Source organism: Pimephales promelas, chromosome 15 (assembly GCF_988280905.1).
Source record: "Pimephales promelas chromosome 15, fPimPro1.hap1.1, whole genome shotgun sequence".
NCBI classification, from domain to species: Eukaryota; Metazoa; Chordata; class Actinopteri; order Cypriniformes; family Leuciscidae; genus Pimephales; species Pimephales promelas.
Window position 1 is genome coordinate 22,427,929 of NC_142783.1, and position 20,328 is coordinate 22,448,256.

A 20,328-nucleotide genomic window follows, 5' to 3' on the forward strand; every position below is an offset into this window, starting at 1 on the left:
GCAATAGTGGCAAAAATAATAGGATTAGGCCTACAAATATAGTTAAATTACAGGAGTGTATTGATATAGTCAGATACAGGCTTGGTTTAACAAAAAATATTTTAATGATCAGGGAAATATTTTACACTTCAGGGTCAAAAAACAAAACCCTGTAAACATTTTATAATATACATATAACAAAATCAAACAACAGTAATAAAATAAAATTAAACATTTAATTACTTTCAAATAAAAATATAATGACTGGTGTACTTTTGTTTATGCAAGTATCAAAATTATTTGTTGAATAACAATTTACAGCAATAAATTAATTTACTGACATCTGAACACTGTTTCAAAAACAAACAGAATGTATGTGAATTTGAGGTCAAAAATATGGGTTTAGTCTGTAGTAAAATAATTAACTTTATATATGCAATTTAACAAAAAAAAGTTATTAGAACTTTATTCCGTTCATTTCGTTAGTCTGGTTTCTCTTTCTGTTCTTTCGTTCTCTGTAGTAGAAGATCATCCAGGTTACGCCCCAACCAAAAATCAAGCCTCCTACAGCCAGAATAGCAGCTGCCCAGGCTGGAACAGAATCGTTGGGGCAATCTCTGGGGAGAGGGGTGCCCGGGGCAACTGTGGTGGGAACGGTAGTTGAAGGGACGTCAGAGCCACTGTTTATTTTTGTAAAAATGAAGGGATGCTCCTGGAGAAGATACAAAGGAAAACCATTATTTGAAAGACCATTTTTGGTTAAATTTACTCCATTGGCTTCCATTGGTTATTTACTCACCTTTGTGGGACAGTGAATCTTACTGCGGTCATATGTGAAATTATTGTAATTTTGTTTACTCCCCATAGGCTCCAGCTTAAAACCATAATACAGGAGAAGTGCTGTTAAATGCAGGAAAGCTTCTGTGAGATCATCATAAGGGGTGTGCAAGTGTTTTTACCATGTTGTTCCAGAGCGAAATAGCCATCTGTGCATGTCCACGCTCAGAGAAATGAAAACAGTCCACAGAGAAGAAAGTCAGGTCTGGTGTGCCATCCTAAAGCAGAGAGACATTTTATCTGTTAACATTGATACTCATATAATGTGATCTCATGAAACATGAGCTCTGTTAGAGATGTTTTAAGGAAGCTAACCTTGATCATCGGAACAACAGAGTTCTCGAAGAAGGGCTGTAGCACCACCGTAAAGTCCTGTCTTCCGTCATACCGTCCCCCATTCACCAGCCTTTCAGTCTCCATCTGGCACAGAAAACAACACTTTTATTATTGAAGGTCAAGATAAACCAAAGCCCACTCAGTTGACCAGTTATAAATGAACTGACAACGTGATTGGCTACAGACCTGCAGATCTTTGTTGACCTTCTTCATTTCATTCATTTCTGGAGAGTTATCACGGGGATTCAGAAAACATGGACACAAGTTCCTGTCACACACACAGTCACGAAAATGCTGTTAGTGTACATAAGAACATGAAATTTACACAGGTTTTCAGATGAATGTTTATTATTTCATAGATTAATTGATTCACTTTTGCAGGAGGCTGCAGCCCAGTGTGTCCCTCTTTACTATACGCAGATCATTGACCTCGAGGATTTTCACTAAATTTACCAGCACTCTGGGAACCTACACACACACACACAACATCATTTTAAATGTGTTAATCATATTGTACATGTGTATAATTGTCATGAAAATAATCTCTCTGTTCAAAAAGCCTTATTTTCGTTAGGCAAAATTATTTTCTAACTAATAAGAATGCAACTTTTTATCTCAATATTGTAACTTTTTCCCCTCGCAATTCTGAGTGTAGATATAAACAGAATTGTCACAAGAAATAAAGTATTTTGCGAGATATAAACTCGCAATTGAGGACGAGAAATTGCATATATTTAGCATATTCTGACTTTTTTTCAGAGTTGTGAGATACAAACTCATAATTACGACCCAATAAGACCATAAGATCCAAATTGCGAGATAAAAAGTCGCAATTACCTTTTTATTTATGTGGAAACTATAAACTATTATATGTTGGAAACTAGTAACTACAGTGGCCAGACATGTTTTCATGAGATTTACTGAAAGAATATAATCAGCTTTATCTCTCTTACCTCATTGTACAGCATATCCAGACTGTCTCTGATGTGACTGATGTATTCAGGAGGGGACAGAGAAGCCTGGGTAGAGAAAACACAACACAGAAAAATAAATTGAATTGTTGTTTGCTAGGGTGACCAACAGTCATGTTTTCACGTCCTGCCCAGACCGTTCTGGCTGTTTTTTATAAAGTGATGAAATTGTCCTGGTTTTCACAAAACTGCTAGGAAAGATCGGCTTTACAGAGATGGTCCTCACTGCAGAACACGAAATCCAGGGGGAGGAGTTGAAGTTGGTTCAGGATCCAACTCCTCCCACCTTACATATTCCCTAAATTCTCCCACCTTACATATGCCCTAAATTATTACATGATTAACTAAATGTATTTTTCCATGTACGTTTTAGAAATGCACTTTCTGTAAAGCTGCTTTGAAACAAAATGTATTGTGAAAAGCGCTTTACAAATAAATTTGAATTGAACATATTCCTAAACCTACCCATTTCCACCCCCTGATCCCTAACCCCACCCCTAATCCTACCCATCTCCACCCCTTAAATCTGGATCCAACTCCGCCCCCTGGATCTCATGTACTGCAATGAGGTGCTACTGGCTTCACAGTTAAATATAGATGGGGAAACAAGAAGGATGAGGAAGAAAACCAGGATAAAGAGGAAGAAAACTAAAGTTTATAATAAATATATTTTGTTAGTTCGTTTTTGAAAGTTTGTAAGAGCTATTTTTGTTCAATTTGGAGGTATTTCTTTTAGTTGGCTATTTATTATTTATGTATTTATTTTTCTAATACAGAAGAGACGATATTTCTATCATTATTTCATTCCTTATTTTTGCAAACTGTCATAATAAAACATGTTGAGTAACCTCTGAGAAGCCTATGTGATTATGTGTCTTAAAACAATTTTCTATCCATACAGAGGAGGCATAGCCTACTTTAAATGTATTGAAATTAATAAGGCATTTTTGAGTAAACTTCGAGTATCATTTGAGTATCTGTTTGCTGGGCAGAGTGTCTTGGTTTTTGGTAATCAAAATATGGTCACCCTATTGTTTGCTGGTCTTAAAAAACAACGCAATGGCAATGATGCAATGACACATCTCTTTTAGCTAATATCCAAATGTATTTTAACAGCTTAAAGGTCACTGCTGAGGTTCTATGACATAAGAAGAAACCATTTATGATGATGAGATGAAAGCCTTTATTTAGAATCTCACCCGGTCATGACAGTACTGGCAAAGGTCATTTCCCCCAATAAACAGTGTCACCAGCTTCCAATCATTCTCAAAGTCCACTTCCTGAAAAAAAAGAGTGTAATGTGGCAAAAGAAAACATTTATTGTAATAAATTAGTATATTGTCTTTATTGTCACACAACAAGCAATTGGTTGGGAGATAAAAATATACACTGCCAGGCTGAAAAAAAGTTTCTGTTTAGATTCAAATATGCAAATGCTTATGATTGGATCATTTTTGCTGTGATTATTATGTTTCTAGCATGTTATATGTTTGGCAACAGTTCTTCAAACCCTAATTGATGGATTGTGTAGCTTTTCATTTCTCAACCAACCATGTAGGAAGGAAGACATCATGGCCATATTGACAAAGCCAAATTTCATCAGGCTCAAATTGTAAAAGAAGAGTTGAGAGGGAGCATGAAGAATCATTTCCACACATGAATTGCCACCTCTGAGTCCAGACTGAGGATTCATTCTTTGGGATGTGCACAAGTAGACTTTAAAAAGTGCTTGACTCTTGCATTATCAAAACAAATTTTGACCAAAAGTTGATGCACCTCTTGATGAAAACATTTACATTAAGAGGTGCATCCTGGAATATGGCTATGATGTGTCTTCCAACTTCATACAAGAAATTAACAACAAGAAAATCAACCTTGAAACAGACATGAACAGATCAAACGCAATCTCTAAAGATGACTAAACTCAAAAAACATTTAAGAAATGAAAAGCTACACACTCCATCAATTACGGTTAGAAGAACTGTTGCCAAACATATAACATGCTAGAAACATAATAATCACGGCAATAATGATCCAATCATGGACTCTTAAGCATTTGCCAATTTAAATTCAAATAGGAAGTGTATTTATATAATGACAAAAGACAACAAACATTGTCATTTGTATGTATTTTTTTTTTTTTTTTTATTCACCACAAAATGGTTCAGAACAACTTAATAGATTATATAAACATACTGACCTGGCTCTCTTTTAAAGCTTTGATAAGATCCTTCACTTGTGCTGGTATATTACTGAACAGAGAGAAAGAATCCATTAGATGAGACGATACTGTGAATTGTGTTTGTGTGCGTATGTGTATGTATGTTCCTTACTTGGCTTTGGCACCGCTCACTGCCATATTGAAGCCATTTGGCCTTTTACTTGTTCCTTTTGAAAAGCCGAAGACACTCGGATTGAACTTCTTAAGGATGTCTGATAACAAATAATGACGCAGGGCATTGGTGATCATTATGTTATTAAACAAGAATCAAATCTGATAATAAAGTTTTCAGCGATTAGAGTCTCTGTACTAAGCAATACTGCTAATTAATAACCAATAAAAATGGCAAAGTGTTACACAAGAAAATACTCACTTGGCAATGTGGTGACAGTTTCTAAAGTCTCATCCCCACCAATGCTGTCAATCAAAACATAAACACTTTATATGAAAACATGCAGAGAATATAAAAAAATAATAATACATAAGCACAGGCTGACACAAACCCACCTCCAGGAAACCCCTCGCTCCTCATTTCCTAACTGCTGAAGGTTTTCAGCTTTTGCACCAAAGCCGGCCTGACAAATGCAGAGAGAGATAGAGAGAAAGAGAAAAAGAGAGGGAGAGAGAAAGGTGTTTACAACATGACAAAACACAGCAATATACACAAACATACATCCACACTTACTGTGAGTGAATCTCCCAGAGACGCCACCACTTTAATGTCACCTGGACGCAGACTGTGAACTGAGAAAGAGATGTGATAAGGTGACTATCCTGGATATCTGATACATTGCAGGGTACAGGAAAGATAATGAACAATGTAGGGTGTCTGTCTGTACACAGTGAAAGCCTGTCTTGCCTTTTTATCTCTATCCATAAACCTATGCACATAATTATGGTTCCTGCTTTTACTTGCATTTAATCTTTATTTTATCCTCCTTAATACTTTTTTGAGATTACAGCATGGTATATTACAGCATGGTAATTCGAGCTATTTTTCATTAACTATTTCAGCTCTATAGACAACATATTTTATAATTTTACATAAATTTAGATTAAAAACCAAAAGACAACACTGATAGAAATACATCATCAGGGGAAGACCCCCTCTCAGAATTAATTTACTCTACTTTGCCCTTAGTTAGTTAGTTATTTGATGATAAAAAAAATGTTTTTTTTTTTCACTTTTACCAAAGAGGAGAGACATTTGTACTCTCTCTTACCAGATGTTGGTACAGTGTCAGAGGGTGCTGTATCCACACACGAGAAATCACTTCCCCAATTCTATAGGGAGAAATCATTTCATAATAATTTTGTATCACTTTTAGGCAATATTATATTTTATGAACATCATAATACATTTGTGTGACTTACTGTTGTGGGTGGAGGAGTAGGAGGAGGGGTTATGTATGTGTAATTGCTGTTTTGATAGGTCTTCAAATAGGGGGAGGACTAAAGAAGATTATGAAACAGTGTTACCATGTGACAGAATTATAGAGTTTATTATATGTTATACATGTAGAAGTAAACTCACCTTTTCTGGGCATTTAAGAGCGATACCAGCAGTAAAATCCTGCTCATCTGTCTTATTACCTAAAGGCTCCATCTGAGTAAAAGGGGCAAAGGGAGGCAATGGAACCATTTTGAGAATGATCAAGCTGTAAAATTACAATATATTAACCCCCTCCCTTGCAAGTACATGCAAAATATTCATAAAATATAAGGTTATTACACTAGTATCTAATCTTTTAGAATCAGAATATGAGCTTTTTTTGCCAAGTGTGCGCAAAAACACAAGGAATTTGTTGTGGATTTCAGGAGCTCTGGGTCCATATATATACATACATAGCCTACATATATATACATACACACACACACACACACACACACACATATGTATATATATACATATGTGTGTGTGTGTGTGTGTGTGTGTGTATATATATATATATATATATATATATATATATATATATGAAGAGTTCAGATGCAAAAGCCTCTAAATAACAATTAATAGGTAATTATCATTGCCATTTAAGTGAAATCACTGATCTTAAATATACAAGCTTGATAAAAATGATCATTCTAGAAGAAAATTTCAAATGGCACTTAGAGGCTTTTGCATCTGAACTCTTCATATATATATATATATATATATATATATATATATATATATATATATATATATATATATATATATATATATATATATCACATATCACCAGAGAATAGAAATAACTTTTAAATAAGTAAGATTAAGAAATAAAAAATAAAAAATTCTAAATAATAAATGAAAAAAACAAACAAACAAACATCTAAATTAGAAGATTTAAACACATAAAGCACACATGGGTGCTTTATGTAGTGTATATACAACTGTATAAATAAAAATATGCATTTCTTATTATTACTTCTTATACTTACCAAATTGTTCCAGAGAGCCCGAGCCATGAGTGTTTGAGCTTTCTGACTGAGATGAAAACAGTCCGGAGAGAAATAGGAACGATCAGGTCTCCCATCCTAAAAGAGCATGAAAATATAATGACAGAAAGAGAATGAGAACAAGTCGATCAAGAAAGGATAGCCTGTGTAGTAAACGATTAGGTAGTTAGAATTTAGGTTTGTTCAAATAAGATTGTTCAGCACCTCCTGCAAGGGGAGAAACACATTTCTTAAGAATGGCTGTAAGACCACGGTGAAGTTATCATGTGTGTCATATCGCCCAGACTCCACCAGCTCTCCCATACCACGCTGAGAATACACAACACAGCATATATTCAATATTAGTAGCTAATTTAACATTAACATTTATAATATTACTACGTATTTATAGCTGTATAATTGCTTTATATTAAAAATTATCCAAACATTCACAATAAATATACTGACATTTTCACAAAATTAATTCATAATAAATACAGATGTTTACATAAAAAAAATATACAGATGTTTACATACAACTTTTAATTCATTTTCATGTAATACGTTGTTTACCTGATAGGCTTGGTTAAACTCCTGCAACATGTGGAATTCATAAGATTCATCTTTAGGTTTCAGAACACAGCCACAGATCATACTAAAAAAAAAATACACAAAGCAAAACAATGAAAGACAAGCATGAACAGTACCAAAACTTTCAGAAATTAAGGCTTTCTAACTGAGTCTAGCGGAAATCAGAAGAACCAGTTGTTTGTAGTGCCAAACTCACTTGACCAGCCAGGTAGGGCAGCCTAAACTGGTGTCCTGATGGAGACGGCGCAGTGGAACTATATCCAGGAGCTCCACTAGGTTCACCAGGGCACGAGGGACCTGGAGAAGACATGAGTGAACTCATTCAGGCAGCTAGGATTAACATTTTAAGATTGGTGTCGGTTCACTACCAAAAATCGGGCATAGCTGATTAATAGAAATTGCGCAGAATCTTAAAGTGCCCCTATTATGGATTTTTTAATAATGACCTTTTGACAAAAATGACAAAAAGTATTGTGTAACATAGATCTGAGTGAATTCTGTGACGCACGTTTGTGACTCTCCTGTTCGAACTCGTTCATCAAAATGAACAAAGTACAGTACAAGGCAAGCATTTGAGCTTATAAAACTTAAACTTTGTTTTTTTTTTTTGAATGAGCGATCGTTTTGCTTGATAAGACCCTTATTCATCGTTTGGAATCATTTAAAGCCCTTTGAACAGTTTGCAGTTTGCACTGAAAGTGTCTTTTGGACCTTGAACCGTTTGGTTCCCGGTGAAGTGCATTATATGGAGAAAAATGCTGGAATGTTTTATCAAAAACCTTAATTTCTTTTCGACTGAAGAAAGAAAGATATGGACATTTTGGATGACATGGGGGTGAGTAAATTATCAGCAAAAGTTTTTTTGTTTTTTTTAAGTGAACTACTCCCTTAATGCTGATGGTGAGGAATTACAGTTGCAACATCTCATAATGTCCCTCAAACTGAGTAGTGTATCATGTCCTGCTCGAGTTGTCCTTGTGAAGAAGGTTTGGGTTGAATGAATAGTTCTTCCAATGTTTCATCATCGCAATCGCACTCGGATTTATAATTTTATGGTATATTGATAATAAAATTTATGGTAAAATCGGTGTCATTTTTTTTGTTACGGTGTTTAGTTTACGGTGTAGGAAGCCTCAGGACAGCTGACATTGTTATGGCAATGGGCGTTTTTGTTTTCGACGCACTCTGTACGTGGTAAACCACTCACATGTGGTGATGTGCAAAAGGTATATTATGAGAAAATGTATATTAAAAAAGTATTTTTTTTTACCTTTGATGCATGTAAACCTGTTGTAAGAGACTTCAAAACATTATTAGGAATCTTCAAAATAGCATAATAGGGGTACTTTAATAAATTCTTTTTGAGTGCTTAACTATTTTTAAGACACTTTAGATTTGAAAGACATATGTATTTTTACAATTATTCTCCATTTTAAATACTGCAGAATTTTTGTTCTTAATTAAAAAAAAAAAACTTAAATCCTTATTTCCATGTTCACATTTTGAAGCCAAAATGCCTCACCTCATTATGTAATATGTCCAAAGCCTCACGAATAAACTTCACAATGTTATCAGGAGAATAGTATAGCTGAGGAGAGATAGAAAAAGAGAATGATAAAGAGAGGTAGAGAAACTAATAGTAGATCTATTAATGAAACTGATAATAAATAAATCCGTCTCTATAAATATCAACGTACACTATCAGAGCAGTGGGCGCACAAGTCATTTCCCCCAATGAATAATGTGATAATCTTCCAATCATTCAGGAAATCAATTTTCTGAAAAGAGACAAAAATACTCAGATAGTCTGAATGAGGTTCAGAATTAGCACCATGCTTGTGTGTGCAGGTCAGGGTTTGCCTACATTGTGGGGACTAAATATCTGTCACAAGAATAGTAAAAGCTGTTAGAAAATAGTTCAAAAAACATACAAGCAGACTTGATAATACCTTAATGAAATTCAGGTTTGAACATATCATGAACTCATTATGACAACATTTCCAACCACAATACAAAAGCAAATGTGTGTGAATGTGTGAGATTTTGCAAATGACTAACCGAGTCTTCTTTCATTCTTGTAATGAGAGCACGGGCTTGATTGGCCATATCACTGCAAAATGACAAAATTGGGTTTTACTCAAAAGTCTGGGGTCAGTAAGATTAAAAAATAATAATAATAATAATAATACTTATAACTAAATAATTAAATAATAATTCATTTGTAATTCTTAACGCATCAAAACAATTTACCACAAAGAAATTACTGAAGCAGGTGAAATTGCATCAATAACATAATTTTCGTCACACAGTTAGATGATATTAAAAGTCACATGGAGCATAAGTGGCACAAGTAACACATGAAGGCGGTAAATTCCTTTGACTTTAACCCCATTTCGCTTCTCTGTTTTGCAATCAGATATTTTCAAGCCACTAAACTCCACGAAATTCTTCAGTCCAATGATCCAGTAAGTGAATTTGTTCAAACAATCAGACCAAAATAGCGCTAATGTAAAGAACACCAGGCTTATTACATCAGAGATGACAGAGAGAATAGAGACTCACATTGCGTAATCAGTGAATTATTCATTCCAGTGTCTGTTGCGCTTTAAAACACGACCTTTGTCTTTTTCTGTGATTGTTTCTGAAGAGCGCAAGGCCTCACGCATCATGCTGTTTGAAATACAGACTATTGATGCACAAACAAACCTTGTATGTGAGCTCTTTTTTGGCATCTCCATATGGTCTTATTGAGTATAGCAACTGGACTTGTCTAAAATGTAAACAAGCTCTTGCTTTTGCATTGTATACATACAATGAATGCAGAAATTATTATTTTTTCCCCGCTTGTGCATAAATTTATGAATTATATGGACTCGGTTATTTGGTGTCCTTTTGGAGTCTGAAAGTGTCCTGGACGGCCAAGAGCCGTGAGAGAATGCCGCACTTGCCTTGCATCTCTCACAGACGTGCTATACGGTATCATAAATGGAGGAGCGTCGACATTGAAGAAGGAAAGAGGACCAGGCCTGGATTTTACATTATGTTTTGTTTATGTGTGTGCGGCAGTCGTCCGTGAGGGGTAGCTGTCTTTTACTTTCGTTTGGTGTTTGTTTATATTGGAAAAAAAGTTTGTTAAATTTTCGCCGGTTCTCGCCTCCTCCTTCCCACAACTACTAACCTCCTTACAGTCCTTTTTTTGGAAAGACACCTAAATTTACCTTGAAGAAAACTTGCAAAAAGTAGCCTACATTTTTGTGAAAATCACCCTTCAATCTGAAGGTTTTCTTTGCTAAATATAACAAATGATGCCAAAATAATCACGTTCAGTATGTTTAATTTCACGAAAAGATTAATTAATAATGTCAATAGATTAAAAAAAATATACATAGGCCATGTATATGTATGTATATATATATATATATAGTATACTCATTCATTTATTCAGTAACTGGTTTTATAAGATGAGAAACTCACTTAGCTTCGGCTCCTGGTACTGCTTGGTTCAGAAAACTTTGTGCAGAATCCTCGCCTCCTTTTCCCGTGGAATAGCCAGTCAGTGAAGGGTTGAAAACTCTCAATATATCTAAATAACAAACAAACATTATCTTATATTTATAATCACTCAAAATCTAATTTACTTGTCTATCGTTTCCTTGAAACTGGCAAAGGTTAAGAGAATAGTAAGGGCAACAAGAAAATAACAAGAGCATCAGAGTAATATGACATTACTTGGTAAGGTGGTTACAGTTGTAAGGTTCTCATCTCCGCCGATGCTGAGAATAAAAGAGAGGCGAACAAAATGAAACATGACTGTCTTCTGCTTCATAAGATCATTGATGATTCAGATTCTTTCCCCAATAATTACATGGATAAAACACTTGGCATTAACATGCGATCACATCAGTCAATCAGGACATGGGACATCACATCAAATCTAACGTTAGGTCTCTAGATCTAGATGACTGATCTGCATTGCATGATTGAAAGGAGAGCTCGCATATTCAGATAATGTTGAACAATTAAAATGAAAGAAGACATAGGATATTGTCACAGAGTGACTAGAGGCAAGCGGAAACCTTTTTGAGTGAGCGTCAGGTGCGTGAGAAGAGCAATTGGGACACGTATCTTTGATGTAAATTATAAAAAGAGACTTTAAGGTGAAGAGAGGTAGTTTGGTACAGGGGTAGAGAGAGAAAAGAGAGGTAGAGAGAGAAAAAAGAGGGGTAGAGACTTAATTTTTCACAGGTTGTTGACTGGGGGTTAATCTGATTCTGTAAAGGAGGATTCTCGGAGATCGATGGATGGATGTGCACATGCTATCTTTGGAACAAGTTAAGTACCACACTATCTTCTATATTGATCCTTAAAACTCTTTGTTCCTACATGGATGTGATGGTCGGATGATTACTGGTTGAGAACTAAACTCTTTGATGCTCTGCTTTCTCAAAGCCAGCATGTTTATTGCTGTTCATCTCTCACGCTGTCTTTGAGCAATAATTTCCACAAAGCTAAAGGTTCTGTTCCTGTGTTTACACGCCATTCTGATGATGGTTTGCTTCAAACTAACATGATGTAAAGGCCGGTCAACCACCCCGGCCTGTGACAATATCATAATAATTATCGTAAATAACCAGTTTTAAATTATTGTCAAGTTGAAATGCGTTAGTCCATTATTTTTTTCCAACAGTCTACAGAGAGAATTGGCAGGGATTTATATATGACGTCAACCTGTAATGCAGAGATAATGGCTAGAATGCGTTTACATTACACTGAGATGATGAGATCCGACCAATGATCTATCCGTTCTCGACTACCTCCGGACCAGGGCACACGTGATCAAGTTACAATCCGATCAGAAACACGTTTTTGTCTTTTCAATGTTTATGTGGACATCATCCAGGTCGTATGTTAATGCCAAGTGTAAACGCAGCCTAAACCAGCATCATTTGTCTGCACTAAACTGATGGTTTACATAATTATCAGGATAGACACTCACGACCATGACAGTCCGCGATACTCTGTGATCACACCCAGGAGGTTGTTTTGTGCAGCACCAGCCCCATTGGCTGCCTGTTTTTTGGGCAAAAGAAATGACATTACAAAACTGCCCAAAACAATGCACAAAAGTAGCATTTACTCTGTGGTTCAAAAGTTTGGGGTCAGTAAGATTTTTTTTTTTTTATTGAAGTCAGGAAATCAATATAGACAATTATTTATTTATGGAATATTGCAGTATTTCTTATATATTATTTATCTGTGCACATCATTTTTTTAAATGTATGTGCACTCATAATCTTTCACCGAAATAATTTCCCCTCCCTCCAGCAATGCCATCTCTTCTCTTCTCCGCTGATGTGTTCACTGGACATTCTGTCACTCACATTAGATCACAGCAATAGCAAATAATCCATCAATACCTGATGGACAAAATCAAGCCCCGCCCAACATTTTTCTCATTCCAGAAGCCGTTTCAATCTGATATGCATCACTATAGGGTAACTTCTTTTCATGTAAACTCTAATATTTTTACTTAGCAACATTGCGTTTAAGAGACATTTATTATGTTATAAAATATTTCCATGTCAAATAAAGCAGTACTATTGACCTTTCTATTGAAAATTCTCAATGTTTCCAACTTTCCACAAAAATATTAAGCACCACAACTGTTTTCACTATTGGAAATAATCAGATATGTCTCTTGAGCATCACATCAGCATAGTAGTATGATTTCTGAAGGATCAGATGTGACACTGAAGACTGGAGCAATGACACTGGAAATTTAACTTTGCCATCACAGAAATAAATGCAGCTTTGATACGCGTAATAGACTTTTTTTCTCCAAAAAGATAAAAAAAAATATTATCTATACCCCAAACTTTTGAATGGTAGTGTATAATTGTGAATATATGTATAATCACCGTCAAAGAATCACCAATCGCTGCTACCACTTTGATGTCGGCTGGCCGTAGGGCATGGACTACAGAAGAGACAGAAAGGAGCTGAAAAAAAAACTCCCATAATTCCATGTAAAAAAATGTTCTAAGTGTTGGATTCCTATTTACCTGAGGTAGGGATGCTGGAAGATGGAGACCTGTCCTCACATGTGAGCTCAGTCCCCATCACCTGAGGAGTCAGATGCAGCACAAGTGAGACATATACATCAACGCAACAAGGTGAGTTAATGGTGAGAAAGACTCACTGGATCGAGAAATGGAGAGGGATCCTCTGGTTGTGAGATTCTGAGCTCTGCCAAGTTGGAGTTTTTCTGTGTTCGCAAAAATGGCTTTTCCTAGGAGGACAGAACAACAGGTTTAGTAAAGCATGTGTATGTTTCTGGCTGTTTAGAAAAAAAATATGAATGTTTAACATTTAAACACCACTTACACACATATATATTGAACAACATCAGTTCTACAAGTGATGTACAAATGGAAATTAAATTGTGTAATGCTATTTTGTACAAGTGAAGGACAAAAAAACTTGCGTAAAAGAGACTTTGGAAAGTACAGAGATCTTTTTTTTTTCAAATAAAGTCACTCTGATACAGCAATTTGCTTTATGAAGGTGTCATAAATCAATATCTGTCACCTCAGTAGGACACGGAATGGTGACTATGTCCCCCCCATCCATCTCTGTCTTGTCTGTCATTGGCTGTAGCTGGAAAGAGCATAATTAGGATTGGTTAGAACATTAGGCTCCACAGTTCTTCCTCATATAAAGGCAAGATTAGATAAGTGGCTCGAGATGGTTTTCAAGGTTGAATACGTCTCAGTTTAATACTTATCATCGAGAGCTGATTATCAATCTGTGATATCAGTCAAATCACGATATTTAGCACTTCAAAGTAAGGTGTAGTGTACACATCTACATTGCTTTCATTAATATTAACTTACCAAATTAGTCCAGAGTTGTAAAGCCAACATGCTTATGTCACGTGAGGATTTAAAGGCTTTCATCTGAAAGTATGCCAAAAAAGAACAGCTGTGCTTAATAATGGGCCAATTTATCCATACAAAACTGCTTGTTTATGGCACTGCGTGAGTCATTTCTGTGGTTTTAAAAAAGGTAAATTGAATCAAACATTCTCAAGTCTCCATCCAAGTCTGACTCAGTAAATCACTAGAAAGATTTACATTTAGTCATTTTACTAGTTTACATTTTATGCTATACTGTACATGTGCAATATAATACCAATATAAATGCATTTTTTGTAGTTTTATACCAATTTAAGTCTATCTATCTGTCTGTCTATCTATCTATCTATCTATCTATCTATCTATCTATCTATCTATCTATCTATCTATCTATCTATCTATCTATCTATCTATCTATCTATCTATCTATCTATCTATCTATCTATCTATCATCTATCTATCTATCTATCTATCTATCTATCTATCTATCTATCTATCTATCTATCTATCTATCTATCTATCTATCTATCTATCTATCTATCTACCTACCTACCTACCTACCTACCTACCTACCTACCTACCTACCTACCTACCTACCTACCTACCTACCTACCTACCTACCTACCTACCTACCTACCTACCTACCTACCTACCTACCTACCTACCTACCTACCTACCTACCTACCTACCTACCTATCTATCTATCTATCTATCTATCTATCTATCTATCTATCTATCTATCTATCTATCTATCTATCTATCTATCTATCTATCTATCTATCTATCTATCTATCTATCTATCTATCTATCTATCTATCTATCTATCTATCTATCTATCTATCTATCTATCATAGTGGCCTGTTCCAAATGATCTCTGAGTGTTGTTACAGACTCACGTCTGACAGATCGATGTGTACTGGACTGGACTGAAGCATTACGCTGAAATCCTCCCGATCGCTGAACCAGACTCTTTTCTCTAGAAGAGCACCGACGGATTCCTGTTTAATATACACAAATAATGTTTGATCATGTCAAAATATTTTTGTATAGATATGCAGAAGTCACACATACATATACGTGTGTGTGTGTGTTTTGTATACACGTTCTGCATACCTGCAATGAAGCCATAAGGACTATTGTATCCAGCCTGCGTCTGTTTTCATCATATCTTTCCTCACAGTGGGACTTACAAACTCTAAAAACATAAGCACCTTATCAAATAAAACTTTTCACCACAGAACATCATCAGAATTTAAAGTGTGTTCTCTAATACTGACCGGTTATTTGATTCACTTGACAGTCCACTCCAAACAACAACATGAACCAGTGTATTTTTCATCTAGAGAAGAGAGAAAGTTATTGTAAACAAACTCTATTACGTAATTGTAAACTAATTCAAACTTTTGTTTCAATCTTCACCTTCTCATGAAGAAAATCCAGTGTTTGCTCCACTCTATTCACTGTTGCATTAATGTTTTCACTGAAGCCCTAAGCATAAATACAGAATAATACAGAATTATAGCTGAAGTTTGATTGTTCATTATGTCCCATGATATGCTATCGAGGTTCATAGGATTTGTGGGGAAAATGTCTAACCTGGTCTGTACACGCAGAGAGCTCATCAACTGGTATAATCAGAAGGAGCAGCTTCCACTGAGAGAGAATCACAAAACATTTGATGGTAATGACTCAATTTGCCCATTGTTTAAATATAATACATTAATATACATTCCCATGTTTATTTAAAGATTGTTTTAATATTGCTTTACAACAGTTAGACACAATATTGACAGTTATTTTGTCTATTTGTTCCACCAAAATAAATATTTCCATACCACACACACTAGAGGTGTTTCTATTCTGAATGAATTTGAAAAATGATTAATGGCTCACTCATAAAGACGGTAGTTGTTTTGACCTTGAAACAATCACTGTTGTTAAACGAATCAGTTGATTTAATGATTTTATGACTTGCAAAATAAAAATTCACATGTCACGTAATACTGCAGCCTGGAGACAATTCCCCAACACACATAGACTAACAGTCTATCTGAATGGGAACGCTGTCTGACATTTGGCCAACGTTCTGACAAGGTTCTCTCAAAATTATGAACAAACATTATTCCAATAATAAAATGTTCATTCAAAGTAATCTTTTAATAATGTTCTCAAAATGTTCTCAGAGATATCTTACATAGAAATATCTTACATGCTCACATAGTATCATGTCTGCAATAATAGTACTTCCTCTGCAGCAGCAGCAGCGTGGCAGATCTATACCGCCAAGACCAAATACATTAACTTTGCCATATCCACTATGCCAATCTCTTCGAGAGTTGTCATGACAGAACTGAAGTAAATATCGACAATGGCAATGTCGATATCACTGGAAAGACTTATCACATTTGATGCTACTTTACTTATACCCAGTGTGGAGCAACTCCAGTGGAATAAAATCTTCAGATAACACACAACTTGTACTGTAAGTTACAGAACCACGCACAGAAATACGAAATGCACATCAGCGGGCGATCAAATTGGTGGGCCGGAACTAACTTTTGTAAAGGTTTCACTGTTTGTTTAGTAAATGATGTTTACCTGAGTGGGGCTGAGAGACTCCAAAATGTTTAAACTCCTGTCACACAAAGACATGTATGTAAACATACATAAAATGGTCTGCCATTGAACAATGAATATTAATTCCTTTCGACATTACCTTATGTCAGGTAGAACAGTTGTCACATCAGGGTTAAAGGTGAACAATATTTCTAAGGCAGAAAAGTGAAAAGATGTTATTTTGTATCTTGAAAGTTAATTATTGAAGCCTTCTGTGTCTCTTTGAAGATACCGGCAAAGTATCATTATATCACCCTCACCTCACATGCACACATTAATATCTGTGCTTAGCATGCATTAGTGCATCTACTTCATTGACTTGACTATCTATCAGTTATCTGTGTTTTTTCCGTTCTTTCGTTCCATCTTTGATGATCAGTAAGCAATTTTCATGACAAATATTGAGAAATTATTCAATTTATTACAGTACTTATCTCTCCTCAAGATAATTTTACAGAAACACTAACACTATCACAAACAGTAGTGCACAGAACAATTGTATCGCGCCAACTGAATCAATCCAAAACAAAGTACTTAAGTGTGCATGCTCTATAAGATAATACATTATTATAAGACAAATATCATCACATTTGATTGAGATTAAGGACATTTTTGCAGCAAATGAACATCTAAAAATCAGTTGTGTAATTGTTCAGATACATGGTTATGTGTATCTCTCCCCTGGCCTTGACTTTCATTTCAAGGACTCAGACTAAATCTTTTCGAAACCTTTCTACAGAAAGGTTTAATCAAACCTGACAATCACACAAAAATGTGTGAAGGACAATCGATATGTTACTCAGTAACAAACAAAAAAAAAAAAAAGAGAAGAGAGAAAATTCAGGATAGTACTTTTTATACAGTTGTTCCCAGTACATATTCTATTTACTAAAAGTAAATTTGCAACTACATATCAACTTATTCTACTAACCAGAACCCTGACCTAACCTAACAGTCTAATACTCTACTTAGAGTTAGTTGGAAAGTTAGTCTTAAGGAGAACATAGAAATAAAGTGTAACCAAATTCAATAATGACATGCAATTTAAGTACAAAACTTAATGCAGGTTCTGTAAAGATATTATTTGTTTATTTCTATAAGACTGAAGCCTTACCAGATAACATGTTCAGGGCCTTGGTTTCATCAGATCTGCCATAAAAAAACACACAATTTGATAATTTTAGGTGGCTAAAATTGAATGAAAGAAACTTAATCATTTGAATGAATTGTCAATTTGCTGATATGTTTTTTATTAAATAAAAATAAACTCTTAGAAGAAAAGGTTCAATAGAACCTTAAAGTGTTCTGTCAGGCACTTCATAAACCTTTTAGAAGTTCCCTTCTTGTGACCATTTTATGGATTTAGTTTTAAATGATAATTTTGGTTACATTTTATGAACGAAACAGCCCATAAATATACTGTTCTTTATCACTAAAATAATGAAAAAACGTGTTAACTATTAAAGTGTTAATTTAAGGATTCCTATATAGAACCTTTTTGGCATAAAAAGGCATCTTTAAAATTAAGTCAAGCACCCTAGAAAACCCACTGAACCTTTTTTCCAAAGAGTGTGTAGTTTTAAATATGAAATAACAAAAAGTAAAAACAGTTTAACAATAGAGAATGCGGGAAGGACACGCATATCCTATTAAATTCAGAGAGTGACGTAAATTTAGGTATCAAATGGGTCAACTTAAGTTAAACTAAAGTGCCAATCTGCCTCAGTATTAATGAAGCTTAACTGATATTTCAATGCACTTGGGATAAATGTGGACATACCTCACCACATCAGACAAAACCAGTGCAGATACCACAGCCACATCAGCTGGCCGCAGAGAATGGACTGTGAGAAGGATAATAAGACAATTTATACACTGAAATCAAGCCTATATGTTTATTTATACGATTCTTGTAGATTCCCTTACCAGAAACTGGAGTGCTAGGTGAGGGGGCTGAATCAGCACAAAACAGGGGACCAGTCTCAGCTGCAGAAACAAAACAAACCCTTATAAGCCACTGACACACTTGGTCAAACTGGACTCGTTCACATGGAAGCACAATTTTGGAGTGACAAATACCATCAGTAAAGTCTCAGGATAATCTAATGAAGCTTTATGCATTAAATTGAAAGACTAGTGCCAGAATATCAAGAGTTATTAAATACCTGCTGAACACATGCATGCTAGAAGGGCCAGGATCATAATCTGTGCAAAGGAAGAGATATCTTTTATTCCCATGATGGAAAGAATCATCCACTTCTCTGCTTTGAGCCGTCTGGAGTAAAGAGCAGATCTGAAACAAAACTGTTCAAACGTTTAGTGACAGCTGCTCTGGTATATGACTGTAATCTTCCTCAATCTCGTAGACACGCCTCCTGTTAGTTTGCGTGTTTCAAGGTAGATGGGATTTATTATTACAGATCTGTCCTATCACTTATCAAGGAGTTTATTGGTATAATATTGACTAAGTTTATAGTCCTGGTTTTATACAGGATGATATAACAAAATAAATTTCACTGAAAAAAAGAAAGATATTCATGAAACTGATGGTCCATCAGAGGACTGTGAAAAGTGCATATTGGAAATTCTTTGTTCCTAAATCTGTTCTAGAAAACACTGTAATAAATTCAACTCAACGCAACTTGATGCATTCAGATTTTTAGGTTCTCTTAACTATTTACACTACTTCGTTTTGGCAATTTAAATACATAAAGGCAACTACAGATTTATTGCACAACAATTTATTCTGTATATTAGGATATACAGATATAATATGTTAAGTGAAATATGCCATGTGCAAACACTTGACACAAAAAAACCTTTGACAATCGATAAATGTGAAAAGAGTAGCTCTTAACATCAAATACAACAAATAACTAACCATAATGACAAAAAAATGTCAGCAAAGAGCAAGCAATAATAACAGTACTCACATAATTTATTCATGCTGTAGTGCATGCTGGGAACTCAAAAATCCTTAATATTTCAGCAATATTGTTCAAATTTGTTCAGACAGCTGCGTTTGACAGTGACAACATTTGGGGGAATTCTGTTGGTCTAACATGGATGTAGTTTTAATTCATATTTCTTAGTATTTGTTGCATAATATGTCCAGTAAACTACAAAAAATATAGTTTAGATATAGATATGATTAGATATGAATAGATACGGAGAATGAGGAAAGTCATTAAAATTTGTGAAGATTTACAGCTTCTCTCATTGATAAGATAAACGATCCTTCCTGAGCTAACATTGGCAGATAACATGAGGATAACAACGATTTAATTTATGTAACGTTGCACGTGAATCTACAGCTCAAAATGTGTGACTGATAATAAATTAACATAATTTTTTTCAAAACAACATTGATTGTGACAGCAACAAGATGACAGTTAAGATGTACGTCACGCCATATAGACTTGTCTCAAAATGTGAACTAAAT

The 20,328-nt window shown here is 35.0% G+C and overlaps 1 protein-coding gene across 1 annotated transcript; it reads right to left on the reverse strand.

Annotated features, from left to right (window-relative positions):
• Positions 1-81: 81 nt before the first annotated feature.
• plb1 (phospholipase B1) lies at positions 82-19,349 on the reverse strand. Its single transcript, XM_039693508.2, has 42 exons — positions 19,052-19,349; positions 18,813-18,872; positions 18,667-18,730; positions 18,001-18,035; positions 16,987-17,038; positions 16,869-16,905; positions 15,867-15,923; positions 15,690-15,758; positions 15,548-15,609; positions 15,384-15,465; positions 15,167-15,268; positions 14,250-14,312; positions 13,945-14,013; positions 13,556-13,645; positions 13,419-13,479; positions 13,275-13,333; positions 12,353-12,426; positions 11,086-11,129; positions 10,831-10,939; positions 9,415-9,466; positions 9,054-9,134; positions 8,879-8,944; positions 7,553-7,653; positions 7,339-7,420; positions 6,991-7,095; positions 6,769-6,864; positions 5,879-5,950; positions 5,719-5,796; positions 5,568-5,628; positions 5,030-5,088; positions 4,852-4,919; positions 4,718-4,761; positions 4,457-4,556; positions 4,324-4,375; positions 3,323-3,403; positions 2,106-2,171; positions 1,526-1,620; positions 1,339-1,420; positions 1,132-1,236; positions 939-1,034; positions 779-853; positions 82-691 (listed from the first exon to the last, which is right to left on the reverse strand). The coding sequence occupies exons 1-42, from the start codon at positions 19,137-19,139 to the stop codon at positions 437-439; spliced, it is 3,249 nt and encodes a 1,082-aa protein (XP_039549442.2). The 5' UTR covers positions 19,140-19,349; the 3' UTR covers positions 82-436.
• Positions 19,350-20,328: the final 979 nt, after the last annotated feature.

Coding starts and splice junctions, on each gene's coding strand:
- plb1 (XM_039693508.2), bottom strand. CDS start 19,139: ATGATTCTTTCCATCATGGGAATAAAAGATATCTCTTCCTTTGCACAG. Junction 17,039..18,000: donor GGCCCTGAACATGTTATCTG/GTAAGGCTTCAG, acceptor TTTCTGCCTTAG/AAATATTGTTCACCTTTAAC. Junction 12,427..13,274: donor CGATTGGTGATTCTTTGACG/GTGATTATACAT, acceptor CCCAAAAAACAG/GCAGCCAATGGGGCTGGTGC.